The following is a 12,523-nucleotide window of genomic DNA, read 5'->3' as shown; positions in this document are numbered from 1 at the left end:
TATCAACTGACAAAACATTGTACGTACTGTACTGTAGGACTGAGGTACAGGGAAGATTTTTCTAAATTATGTATACGTAATCCAGCAGTAGATAGATAATGGCTAATGATGATGAGGACAGTGTATATCGGAATGCGTGTATATACCGGTATGTGTGAGTGTGCTTGTATATGCGTGCCAAGTGCTCGTCTTATTCTTTCTCCTCCCGCGTCAAATCCTCTTTCACATCGCCTTCCCCCACCCCCTCTTCCACATTGCCTCGCCCGACCCCGTCACCACCACCATCACCAACATCACACAGATGCTAGGCCTGCCCGTCACCAACGTCCAGCTCGCAGAGATGGAGGCGAACCTCCACAACATCGACTGGGCGATGGCGGCCGAGGAGGAGCGGCGGTGTCGACACGACGTGATGGCGCACTGTGCACACCTTCGCGCACGCCTGCCCCACCGCGGCCTCCATCATCCACCTGGGCGCCACGTCCTGCTACGTGGGCGACAATACGGTACCGTTAAATCGTCGTTTATTGTGAAATAATCGTTAAATCATTGTGGGTGCCGCAGGTGGCGAGATGTTAACCACCTCGCCTGGTATACAGGAGGTCATAGGTTCAATCCCGACCGTGGCGCCAGTATGTGTGATTTTGCGTGTATCTCCCCGTGGTTGCATGGATTTTCCGGTTTATTCTTCAACACATTTAGAAACGAACGTGCATTTAGAGTATTTGCGTGCTATAAATTGCCGCACGATAAGCCACCTCGTTGAGCTATCATTTGTGGCCAGGTCGCTTCTGTAAAAAGAGCTATACAGCTCAGTGGGTGTTATCCTGGTAAAATAAAAATAGTTTAGTTTTAACAAAAAAATTATTGATGTTATTGTTATGTTTGTGTTTCCAGAGAAGCATCACCAAATTATTTTCAAGAGGGTCCTGCCACGTTTACTCAACGGGGGTGATTTTGCGAGATGTGTAAATGCCAATTAGATTAATTTTTGCAGGTAATTTTTTTATCATTGGGATGTTTGACCAATATCAGTTGCATTGTATGTTTCCTTTAGCTAGAACCCAGAGGAAACCCATGCAGAATAGCGGGGAAAAAACATGCCAACTCTACACAGAAAGGCATCTGGAGTTGGGAATCAAACCAAGGTCCTTATTGCTATGGGGCATGAGTACTACGCGGGCTTCTTCGAATATATTCGCCAGCGGCCCACATAGCAAAATTGGCGTGTGCCGGCAAGCCACGTGGCGTTATGTTACGATATCACATTGCATCGCGGTGTCATAATGTTTGCCTCCAGCTCTCTCATCTATCTCCTGTTCATCTCGCTTTCATCTCACTCATTTGTATATCGACAGGTTTGTCATCTCTGTTCCTGCAATAATGCTGCTCATAGTAATTTCGTCTGTTGCTTTATTGAATGCAGGCGCAACATTGAGGGGGGTGGGGGGATAACACTCACAAAGTGCCACACAGATATATATTTTTTTATTTTACCAGGTAAGGCTCATTGAGCTATTTAGCTCTTTTTTTCAAAAGCGACCTGGCCACATGATAGCACAACGAAGTGGCTTATCATGTGGAAATGTATAGCAGCCAAATACCCTAAACGCAAGTTTTTAAATGCAGAGGGAAAAACCAGAGGTCCCGGAGAAAAATCCACGCGACCACGGAGAAAGTGACACGCAAACTCCAAATATACAGGTTTTAGGGTCGGAATAAAACCCACGACCTTCTGCATACCGGGCAAGGCAGTTATCATCTTGCCACCGCGCGCCATGCTAATTACCATTCAAGAATACATTTTCTGTAATCCCATCAACTGGCTACCTCGCAGCCTAGAAGGTTTAGGAGTTTCACAAATCTCGTTGTATCTGATCCAGCAACCCTTGCCTATAAAGCTGCGGATCACGGGTGCGCACCACAAAACCCAGCAATGTGTCTCTGCACGTGTGTGTGAGCGAGTATATCTGGCTAGTTTCATTCTCCCTACTCTCTTTACTGACTTTTCTTGTGTTTTTGTTAACCTTCAGGACCTGATCGTGATACGCGATGCCTTTGACATCCTCCTGCCCAAAGTGAGTCTTTTCTGTTTTGACACCCCTCGCACTACCTCCGTGTTTTGCATCGCTGCCGCGTGATGCGCTGACGGGTTGTGTGTTTTTTGCACTTGTGTGGGGCGCGTGATGATCCATTTCCCTCCATTGTCCCGGTTTTGACTGCCTGGTGCAGTGTGTAAACATCAGCCCCTGGGGAGACAAAGGCGGCCCGGGCGTGATCCTATCCGTACCACCTCGTTATGCGCTGTGTTGGCCTTAATGGATGCTCGCTAAACAGTACTTGTCAAACAATTAGTGTAGGGTTTACGGGGGATCTTTGTACATACTTGTGTGATTGTTTATGTACTTATGTGTGTTCATCGGTGTGTGTGACCTGTCTGCTTCCTTCAGTTGGCACGCGTCATCGACCGTCTCAGTCGCTTCGCGGAGACACATGCCGCGTTGCCCACGCTGGGGTTCACGCATTTCCAGTGAGCATAGAACAGCCGGCACACACACGGCCCTGCACCCCCACAGCCTTGCACCCCCACAGCCTTGCACCCCCACAGCCTCACTCACCCACAGCCTCGCTCACCCTTGGCTTCGCTCACCCACAGCCTCGCGCACCCACCGCCCCGCTTACCCACCGCCTCGCAAGCCCATGGCCTCGCTCACCCCACTCTCACCCCTCGCTCACCCCACTCATCCCTCGCTCGCCCCCTCGCTCGCCCCCTCGCTCGCCCCCTCGCTCGTCCCCTCGCTCGTCCCCTCGCTCGTCCCCTCGCTCGTCCCCTCGCTCGTCCCCTCGCTCGTCCCCTCGCTCGTCCCCTCGCTCGCCCCCTCGCTCGCCCCCTCGCTCGCCCCCTCGCTCGCCCCCTCGCTCGTCCCCTCGCTCGCCCCCTCGCTCGCCCCCTCGCTCGCCCCCTCGCTCGCCCCCTCGCTCGTCCCCTCGCTCGTCCCCTCGCTCGTCCCCTCGCTCGTCCCCTCGCTCGCCCCCTCGCTCGCCCCCTCGCTCGCCCCCTCGCTCGCCCCCTCGCTCGCCCCCTCGCTCGCCCCCTCGCTCGCCCCCTCGCTCGCCCCCTCGCTCGCCCCTCCCTCACCCCCGCGTGCGTATGTGCGCAGGCCTGCCCAGCTGACGACCGTGGGCAAGCGCTGCTGCCTGTGGCTGCAGGACCTGGTGAGCGACCTGCGCAGTGTGGAGCGCCTGCGGGGGGAGCTGCGCTTCCGCGGGGTCAAGGGCACGACGGGGACGCAGGCCAGCTTCCTGCAGCTCTTCAACGGGGACCACGACAAGGTAGCACACTGGCCCAGCTCGGCCACAATCGCCCATTTGCTCGTTCGTTCAGCTTGACCGTTCGCTTGCTTGTCCGTTGAGTCGTTGTCTTTCCGGTAGTCAACACTTTTGTGATCGCCTTTCATTGTAATCGCGTTGTATTCATCGTCCGTGTCGTGTTTGAAAAGCGGCGGACGAGTTTATGACCGTATAAAACTTCGAAACAATTATTTTTTTTTACTGGGTAAATCCTACTGAGTTAGCTCTTTTTCAGAAGCGACCTGCCCACAAATGATAGCTCAAAGAAGTGGCTTATCACGTGGAAATTGATCGCAGCCAAATACTCTTCGCGCATGTTTCTAAATGTGGAGGAAAAAAACGGAGGATCCGGAGAAAAAATCCACACGACCACAGGAAGAGAGACATGCAAACTCCAAGTATGCAGGCGTCAGGGTTGGGATCGAACCCACGACTTTCTGTATACCAGACGAGGTAGTTAATATTTCGCCACCCTATAAGTTTAGTTTGCAGAGCTGCTCAATGGTGTCTGGACCCATAAGATGGATTATTCCGTATGTAGTAAATTACTCATAATCAACGTTTTTGGGTTTAGATCGCGTTATTTATAAATGTGTCGTAAACCTCCACCACCCGACACGGCCAATCAGTAAAAAAGTGTCACGTTGACAAAAGACAAATAGTTCACTGCTTTCGCCCACCGGTGTGTTGAAGCCACAACATTTACAATTTTAGTACGATGTTTCGCTGGTAATTGCATCCAGCATCATCGGGCAATTCGCCAGAATGGTGAGGCTCTGCTGTGTCTCCCGTTCTTATATAGAGCAGCAGCAGGGTGACGTCATCATTAACTCATTAACTCATCAGGTGCAAAGATTCAAGGGGGGAGTGATTGTAATTATATACTAGATTAGTAATCAGGCTATTGTTACGATGCGAGTTGTAGATTAGTAATCATTTGGAATGTGTTTTATTGTGATTATGCTACATTACTAATTAGTTAGTGTTTGTTTCCCTTATAAGGAATTGTAATGCATCTTATTTAATAAATTACTGTTAAGTGCGCGATTCGGTTGGATGTATTGTGAGCATGAGAATGGATTTAGAGTTAGTGAATCATTGCTTGCCTAATGTCTATTTTCTGATCGGGTGGTGCTGTGGTCCGATCGCTTGGTGCACATTTGCTTGACATCGGCCGTCGCTTCAGGTGGAGAAGTTGGATGAGTTGGTCACCAAGTTGGCCGGATTTGACAAGTGAGTTCCTGCTGATTGATGTCGATGATGATGATGATGACGTTGCTATTGCTATTCTTGTTTTGGCTTCTGTTGCTGCCGCTCTTAACAATGCTGTCAACACGACTAATGGTGATAATGATGAACCCTACTAATGGGTGATGGATGAAGCTTGCTGCTGATGCTGATGATAATGATGTCTTCTGTTGCTGCATGTGATGACAATGCAATTGCTGCTGACGATGCTACAAATGCTGCTGCCAATGATGATGCTGATTTTGACAATGCCGCCGCTGCTGCTAATTATAGTAATGTTGCTACTTCTGCTTCCACTTACTTAGTGCTGATGATTATAATGATAAAGACGTTGAGGGCGCTGCTTATAACAACGGTGATAATACTGCTTCCATTACTGCCTCTGGTAATGATGCTGTTAATGCTGCTGCTGCTGAAGAAGACGACGACGATGCTGACGATGGTCGTGCGACAATAGGGCACTGCTCATCACGGGGCAGACGTACAGCCGCAAGGTGGACGTGGACATCGTGGCCACGCTGGCGAGCCTGGGCGCCTCTGTGCATAAGGTGACCTTTGTAGGTGACCTTTGTGGTGACCTTTGTGGTGACCTCCGCGGGGTCAACGTTGGGCGACCTCACTTAGCTCTGGGCCCCCAGTGTGGGTAAATGCCACGTTGAAGTGACTTCCAAAGTAGTGTGGTGTCAAAAAACTATGAACTATTTTTATTTTACCAGGTAAAGCCCTCTGAGCTATACAGCTCTTTTTCAGAAGTAACTTGGCCACAAATGATAGCTCAACGAAGTGGCGTTTCACGTGGAAATTTATCGCAGCCAAATACTCTAAACGCACGTTTCTAAATGTGGAGGGAGAACATGCAAACTCCAAATATACAGGGGTCAGGGTCGGGATTGAACCCACAACTGCTTTATACCAGGCGAGGGAGTTAACATCTCACGCACTGTATCTTCCAATGCTAGTCCATGTCATTAGCACCCTCTAGCGCAGCACGTGATGATGTCTGTGATCCATCGACCCCCACCTGTCACTGCGATCACTTATCTCCACGCTGCTTCTCTTCTTCCCCCTCTTGCGCACGCGCTCGCTCGCGCACCCTTTGCTCCCGGAGCCAGATCTGCACAGACATCCGCCTGTTGGCTCACCTCAAGGAGGTGGAGGAGCCATTTGAGAAGGATCAGATCGGTGAGTCTCGTGGCTTCGTGTCGCCCGCGTCACGCACACATCACGCACGCACATGGACATTTACGCGGTACACTAGTTCACCAGCAGTGACTGGCTGGCACAGAAGATTTATAATGGCCGCTTTGGAGACGCCGTTATGCTGGGTATTATGCCGGGTTTCGGCCGCCCATTAAACCAGGTTCAATGCATCCCCCTGTCTTCCTCCGCCCACCTGTCCCATGGTCCCATCTATTCAATCTTTTCCTCTTCTCCTCCGCACTCCATACTCCCCTTGTCCTACCTGTGTGTCCACATTTGTCTGTCTTCCCCTTTCTCACCTCTGCTTCCCCCCTGCTCCTCCCCCGCTGCTTCCACCCTGCTCCCCTCTCTGCTCCATCGTCGCTTCCTCCCTATGCATGCCCTCTGCTCCCCTTCTGCTTCTCAACTCCCCCTCTGCTCCTCCCACTCTCCCCCTCTGCTCCCCTGCTGCTCCTCGGCTTCCTCTCTGCTCCCCCTCTGCTGTCCTGTTGCTCTACCACTGCTCCCCTCTATCCCACCCCCTCTGCTCCTCTGCTGCTCCCCCACTCCCCCCCTCTGCCTCCACCTTGCTCTCCCTCTGCTGTCCTGTTGCTCCCCCACTCCTCCCTTTCTGCTCCCACCCTGCTCTCCCTCTGCTGCCCCCCTCTGCTGTCCTGTTGCTCTCCCTCTGCTCCCCTCTGCCTCCCCCCCCCCCCCTGCTCCCCGCACGGCTCCCTCTCTGCTCCCGTGGCTCTCCCCCTCTGCAGGCTCGAGCGCGATGGCGTACAAGCGGAACCCGATGCGGAGTGAGCGCTGCTGCAGCCTGGCGCGCCACCTCATGACGCTCGTCATGGACCCCCTGCAGACGGCGTCCACGCAGTGGTTCGAGCGCACGCTCGACGATAGCGCCAACAGGTCGGGGCGGCTGCGGTCTGGTCGGGTTGGATGGGGTCATGTAATGATGTTGATATTACTCAGAGTGTTGGTGTTGATGGTGATGATACTTGTATCGATTGTAATGATCATGATACCAGCAGTGATGATGATGATAATAGGTAGCATTGAATCTGGAAGTGATGTTGATACTGGCAGTGATGATGATGATACTGGCATTGATGATGATACAGCAAGTGTTGATTCTATAATTGATGATATGGACATTGATGATGATACAGGTAGTATTGATTCTGGAAGTGATGATATTGGCAGTGATGATACAGGTAGTATTGATTCTGGAAGTGATGATATTGGCAGTGATGATACAGGAAGTATTGATTCTGGAAGTGATGATATTGGCAGTGATGATACAGGAAGTATTGATTCTGGAAGTGATGATACAGGAAGTATTGATTCTGGAAGTGGTGATATTGGCAGTGATGATACAGGAAGTATTGATTCTTCTAAAAGTGATTATGTTCCTGGCAGCGGTTGTGATAACAATTCCTCTTATTTTTTTTACACTTATGATGTGCTGAATGTGATGATGATTATTACGACGATGATTCTGGTAGCGTAAATTATGATGCTGGCAGTGGTTGTAACGACGACGGTGATGCCGGCGATGACGAGGTGCGGAGTCATGGCCCCTGCTGATAAGCTGCGTGGCCGCGTCTCCGCAGGCGGATCTGCATCCCGGAAGCGTTTCTCACCGCCGACATCATCCTCAGCACGCTGCAGAACGTGGGCGAGGGGCTGGTGGTCTACCCCAAGGTGTGTGTGCGAGCGAGACTTTCGTAGCGGCTTTTGACTAACTTTCTTAACAAAGACGGTCACTGCATCGCGCGCTTACAGATTCCGCTTCTGTGGTCGTCTGGAATACTCGTCCTTCCGATATTAGGAAGCCACTGGTGCTATGCACTTTTAAATCTAGATTGAAAACTCATTTCTTTACAACTGCTTTTTGTGTTTAGTTTGATTCCCCTCCCATTAGCACAGTTGTTTATGTACGGTGAGAAAGAAGTTCAGCATACAGTGGAGCGTCGGGCGGCTGAAACACAGCAAGCTGGCACAGTCGGGGGCATAGCTGGTGCATTTATCAGTCATCTCAGTCAGTCAACACATGGCACCTGGGTCTGTCCCGTGACCTCCCGCCAGCGAGCCTTCGACACTTCATGTGGCTTCAAAGTGCACCTAGCCTGACACAAGCACTGTGGTGACTGTCACCGCCACTTAGTGGCGAATGTTGGTTGTTATTGTTGTTGTGACTTTGTGAGTACGTGTGTACTCGGGAGCGTAAGTGTAGTGTTTCGCGCACAATGCCATGAACCGAGCAAGCTGTGTTCGCTTCCTGCTCATGGCTAACATTAATGGCTAATATCTGAACCGATCCTGGGCCTCCCCTAGGTTGATTCAGCCTTAAAAATTAGTACCTGGTGTGGCGTATAAACATCAGCGCTGGGGAGACAGGCTGGCAGGCTTGGTGATGGCCACACCACCCCCTCGTGCGCCGTTCCGGCCTTTACAGCTGCTCGCTTAACAGCACTTGCCCCAACAGCCCGTAAAGGGTATACGGGAGATTTTTGTGTTGCGTGTCATTTTGTGAAAATGTGTGTATGCGTGGGAGTGGTGTTTTTGGTGTATTCACATATGCCCACGTGTGTGTGCCTGTGCGCGCGTGACTTCGCGACCACATAACCTCGTGACCTTGTTACTTCGATCGCCTGAACAGGTAATCGAGCGCCACATCAAGCAGGAGTTGCCTTTCATGGCGACAGAAAATATCATCATGGCCATGGTGAAGGCGGGGGGCGACCGGCAGGTAAGTGGGGAGAGCAGAGTGCAGGGTGGCTGACAGATGAGCGGGGAGCGCGAGAGTGAGGGTTGCGTGGTGAGAGGGAAGGGTGAGGGGGTTGCGAGTTTAGAAGAGAGCGAGGAGGTGTGGGGTGAGAAGGGATGGTGAGGGTGAGGGTTGTGAGGGGAGGTTGAAGGTGGGTGGTGGCAGGCGAAGGGTGCAGGTTGAGAGGTGAGGGGCAGGGTGAGAGGAGGGGGAGGGAGAGTGTGGGTCGTGGCGGGTGAGGGGTATGGTATGGGAGGGGAGGATAAGAGAGTAGGGGGGTAGGAGTTGGGCGCCCAGATCAGTGATGCAGTGATGCAGCTCACGAAGAGGAAATCGCTGAAACTTAATTCCATCCGAACTCCAACGCGAAACCGACCTGGTTTCGTCTCCCGCTGTGCTGGCCATTCGTTGACCTCTGCACAAACCCGCCTCCTTAATGACAGCATGGCTCAAAACACACGGTTGTTGTAACTACACAAACACACAGTTGGTCATAGGCAGAATAAAAAAAGGAAGGTGTTGAATCTGTACTTGAACAGGGGTGGGTAGTTGACGGGACTTACTGCTGGGGGAAAAGAGTTCTAGACCATGGGGGGCAGTCAAGGAGAGTGAGCAAACCTCTCCCTTGGGCTGTGTGCCCTGTGCTGCCACATTATATATTTGTTAAATGACATTGCACACACTTTAAAGTAACTTCCAGGAGTGTCTGAACAGTTCTGTTTAGCGCCCTAGTGATGTCGCTGTGATTGTTTTAAGTCCTATTTCTCTACAGCGGAGTAGAGGGTTTTTTGTCGAATGTTACTCAAAATTGGTGTGGTACAGCCTGTGACGCACTGGCTTTGGTGTGGAGCTAGAAGATAAGAGCTGTGGGTTCTTGTGATTTGTAGCTATCTTACTCGGCAGTCGTGCATTTACCAATAGATACAACTACCCCACTGACAAAAACAAACTGCCATTTAATAACAAACATGCACTGTTTTGAGTAATTTTGGGGCACAGCAGATTGGGAGGGTAGTTTTAATGTTTTGGCTGAATGAAAGATTTATAGGCAGTGTAAGAATCGAGAATACAAAGACAAAAATCCCCCTAATAGCCTTAACAGACTGTTGTGGCAAGTGCTGTTATCAAGCACCCAATAAAGGCAGGCACGGCACACGACAGGGTGGGTGGCTAACACACGCCCATCTAGCTTTGTCTCCCCAGTGGCAAAGCTTATACACTTCACAAGGTACTTATTTGAGCTCTTCTTGGTTCTTTCGGTAAAGTCACGTAGAAGTATTATTTTATTACTTCCCTTCTACGTGACTTTACCGAAAGAACCAAGAAGATGAATCCCTGCAGTCACGAAAGCTTTAAATCGAAATTTACTTATTTGAGACTGAGTCGATCTAGTTCAGATAATCGTCACTGGTGTTGGTGGCCGTGACCAGGAATTGAACTCAGGTTGCTGGGTTCGTGTTGCAGCGTGTTAACCGCTGCGCCACCGCTCCCCACTCACAATATGGCTCTAGGGGAGCAGTAAGATGAACCCTTGAAGGATGAGTCACTTCCCCAGCCACGGCACCGATGTTACCTCAGCCAATCAGTGACACCCGTGTGGCACCTACATCTTGTCTCCCCCCCCCCCCCCCTGCTCAGTCAATGCCTCCCCCCTAGCTACAACGCCTATGCCCCCTTCCACCCTTCCCAGCCATGATACCAATGTCACCCGCATACAATGCCGCCCCTTGTAACCTTGACTGTAATGCAATGCAACTCCACCCCGACTATAACAGTGCCGCCCCTCTACATCCCCCCCCACCGACCCCCGCAGGAGTGCCACGAGCGGATCCGCGTGCTGTCCCAGGAGGCGGCCGCCGTCGTGAAGCAGGAGGGCGGCGACAATGACCTGGTGGAGCGCGTGCGCGCCGACGCGTACTTCTCGCCCGTGCACGAGCAGCTGCCCTCGCTGCTCGACCCCGCCACCTTCGTCGGCCGGGCCCCCCAGCAGGCATGGCCCCCTCCTCCTCCCCTGCACCCTCAGAATCGGAATTAGTAAATTTGTTTATACTGGAGGAATTCGATGACGAATCCGATATCCAGTTGGATACCCCCTCCCCCCCCCTCTACGCCCACCCCATTCCCACTCACCTCATCCTACCCATCACTCTTTCACTGAGCATTGTAGCCCTCATCCAACAGTGGAGTGCTAGGGTTGTGCATCTTATGTTGAGCGTATGGTCGCAATAATATAGTTTTGTTGATTCGATTTTACATTTCACGATGACGATTTATCCTGGTCCAAGTTCCCCTTCGTAATTTTTATTTTATACATTGTCATCTTATGCTGTGATGTACTTCATTTACCAATGTACATTTCTTAAAACGTATTCAACGTGCAGCAGTTGCACTCGGCATCATCCTGCCAGAAGTCTTTGTAATTTGAAATCGCCACCTTCCGACTAAACTTTAAACAACTGACCACAGCGCCACCTGGCGCACACAGGGCATCATCGTCACAAACTTCAAGCACACTTTCTGACCCTATTTCCCGCGGTCTGTGTGTGCAGGTCACCAAGTTTCTGCAGGTGGAGGTGCGCCCCCTGTTGCAAAAGTACAGCAGTCATCTGCAGGGCTCCGTGCAGCTCAGCCTGTGATGAGGCGGGGGGGGCATTTGCTGTCCTCTCTGCAAACCTGCATTCCCTGACGCTAACCAATTTCATGACTTGAAAACCCAAAGCATTTAATGTCTAACAAATAACCAGACTCTGCTCAGTGGTTATTTAGCTTGGTTTGTTCATTTCACAAAGTTGCCTTTTGCATCTGCCTGCTTGCCAGGTGTCCAGTGCTCCGTTTGATACTTTTGCTGACATTAATGATGACGATGATGTTGATGACGCAGTGACATGTTAGCGAAGCTACTGAGGTGATGCTAAAGTGGCTCGATGCCACAGCATTGCATGCGAACTCTGTTTTTGGTGTGTTGATTTTTCTCGCATGAATTATTAAACGAGTTCTGTGTGAAAATAAAACAGACAAATGGCATTATCTTGGATGGGTTTGGGAATGGTGAGAGATGGGAAGGTGTAATCAGTGGCTCAGCTGTTGAGCCTACGGGCAGTGCAACAGGCACCCGAGGCCCATGGTCCAAAAGGAACCAGGCGCCGGGCCTACGAAGAGAGGGGACATTGGACAGGGGCTGGCACAATTTCGTTCCTACGAACCAGGGCCCCCTGCCAATCGTGCTACGTCGCTGAGCATAATGGTCGTGAGCAAAGTCTGCGAGGTAATCGCAGCCAAGGCTGTTGATGACACCACACACATCACTTTTGCTAAGTGCTGCTGTTCTTGCAGTTGATACCGGACTTTTTCCAAGGTCTGCTCTTATAATCTCACCACAGCCACCACGTGTGCATGTATATTGAAGTCTTGCGCCGTACGTAGCCAACCGTGCCGATCGTAATTTCGGGGGAAGGACAAGAAACAACTCTTTAGGTCTTTTCCTTGGTCACCGACCTCCGGCTGCCACTCAAAGTTCGTGTTTGTAACCTGCCCACGTGACGTGTACATCACGTCCACTCGCCTGTCGCCTCAACACAGGCTCAACTCATGTCGATGCTTGACTCGCAGACAAACTCCTCTTGCCAAGTTCAAATCGGAGTTATCACAGTGGGAAGTCTGCTGTGGGCGGCTGACCTACGGATGGATATACTTGCCCCTGCCACTGAAATGTGGGATGTTCACCTCTGGTACAGGACCACTGGCGAATAATGATTTCAATGCCCCAACTCGTTTGAGAAGACCCACACTTTTATGAGACGTGAAATTCTGAACTAACTGCACAGGGAAACAAATGTGCAATACTATATGAAGTGCAAAAGTAAATTAACACTCCTTTAAAAAAGGTATAATAGGCGACGTTTCGGGCAATTACCCTTCTGCACAGCACATAGAGAGGCAGAGTCAATTTACTCTATCGCTCTGCAGGCC

The 12,523-nt window shown here is 51.1% G+C and overlaps 1 protein-coding gene across 1 annotated transcript; it reads left to right on the top strand.

The window, feature by feature from the left end:
• The first annotated feature begins 325 nt into the window (after positions 1–325).
• On the top strand, positions 326–11,578 carry ADSL (adenylosuccinate lyase). The gene is given in 13 exon segments (XM_061560828.1): positions 326–421; positions 423–506; positions 2,034–2,078; positions 2,451–2,530; positions 3,162–3,333; positions 4,538–4,584; positions 5,057–5,147; positions 5,712–5,781; positions 6,546–6,693; positions 7,398–7,488; positions 8,447–8,536; positions 10,368–10,544; positions 11,104–11,578. Coding segments are annotated over 13 exon segments (1,263 nt in total). The 5' UTR covers positions 326–340; the 3' UTR covers positions 11,191–11,578.
• Positions 11,579–12,523: the final 945 nt, after the last annotated feature.

The sequence above is a fragment of the Lethenteron reissneri genome, chromosome 26 (genome assembly GCF_015708825.2).
Source record: "Lethenteron reissneri isolate LAM-NWPU_2019-01 chromosome 26, ASM1570882v1, whole genome shotgun sequence".
Classification (NCBI taxonomy): domain Eukaryota; kingdom Metazoa; phylum Chordata; class Hyperoartia; order Petromyzontiformes; family Petromyzontidae; genus Lethenteron; species Lethenteron reissneri.
The sequence above is the reverse complement of the archived record's forward strand: the minus strand, read 5'-3'. Positions and strand labels throughout refer to the sequence as shown.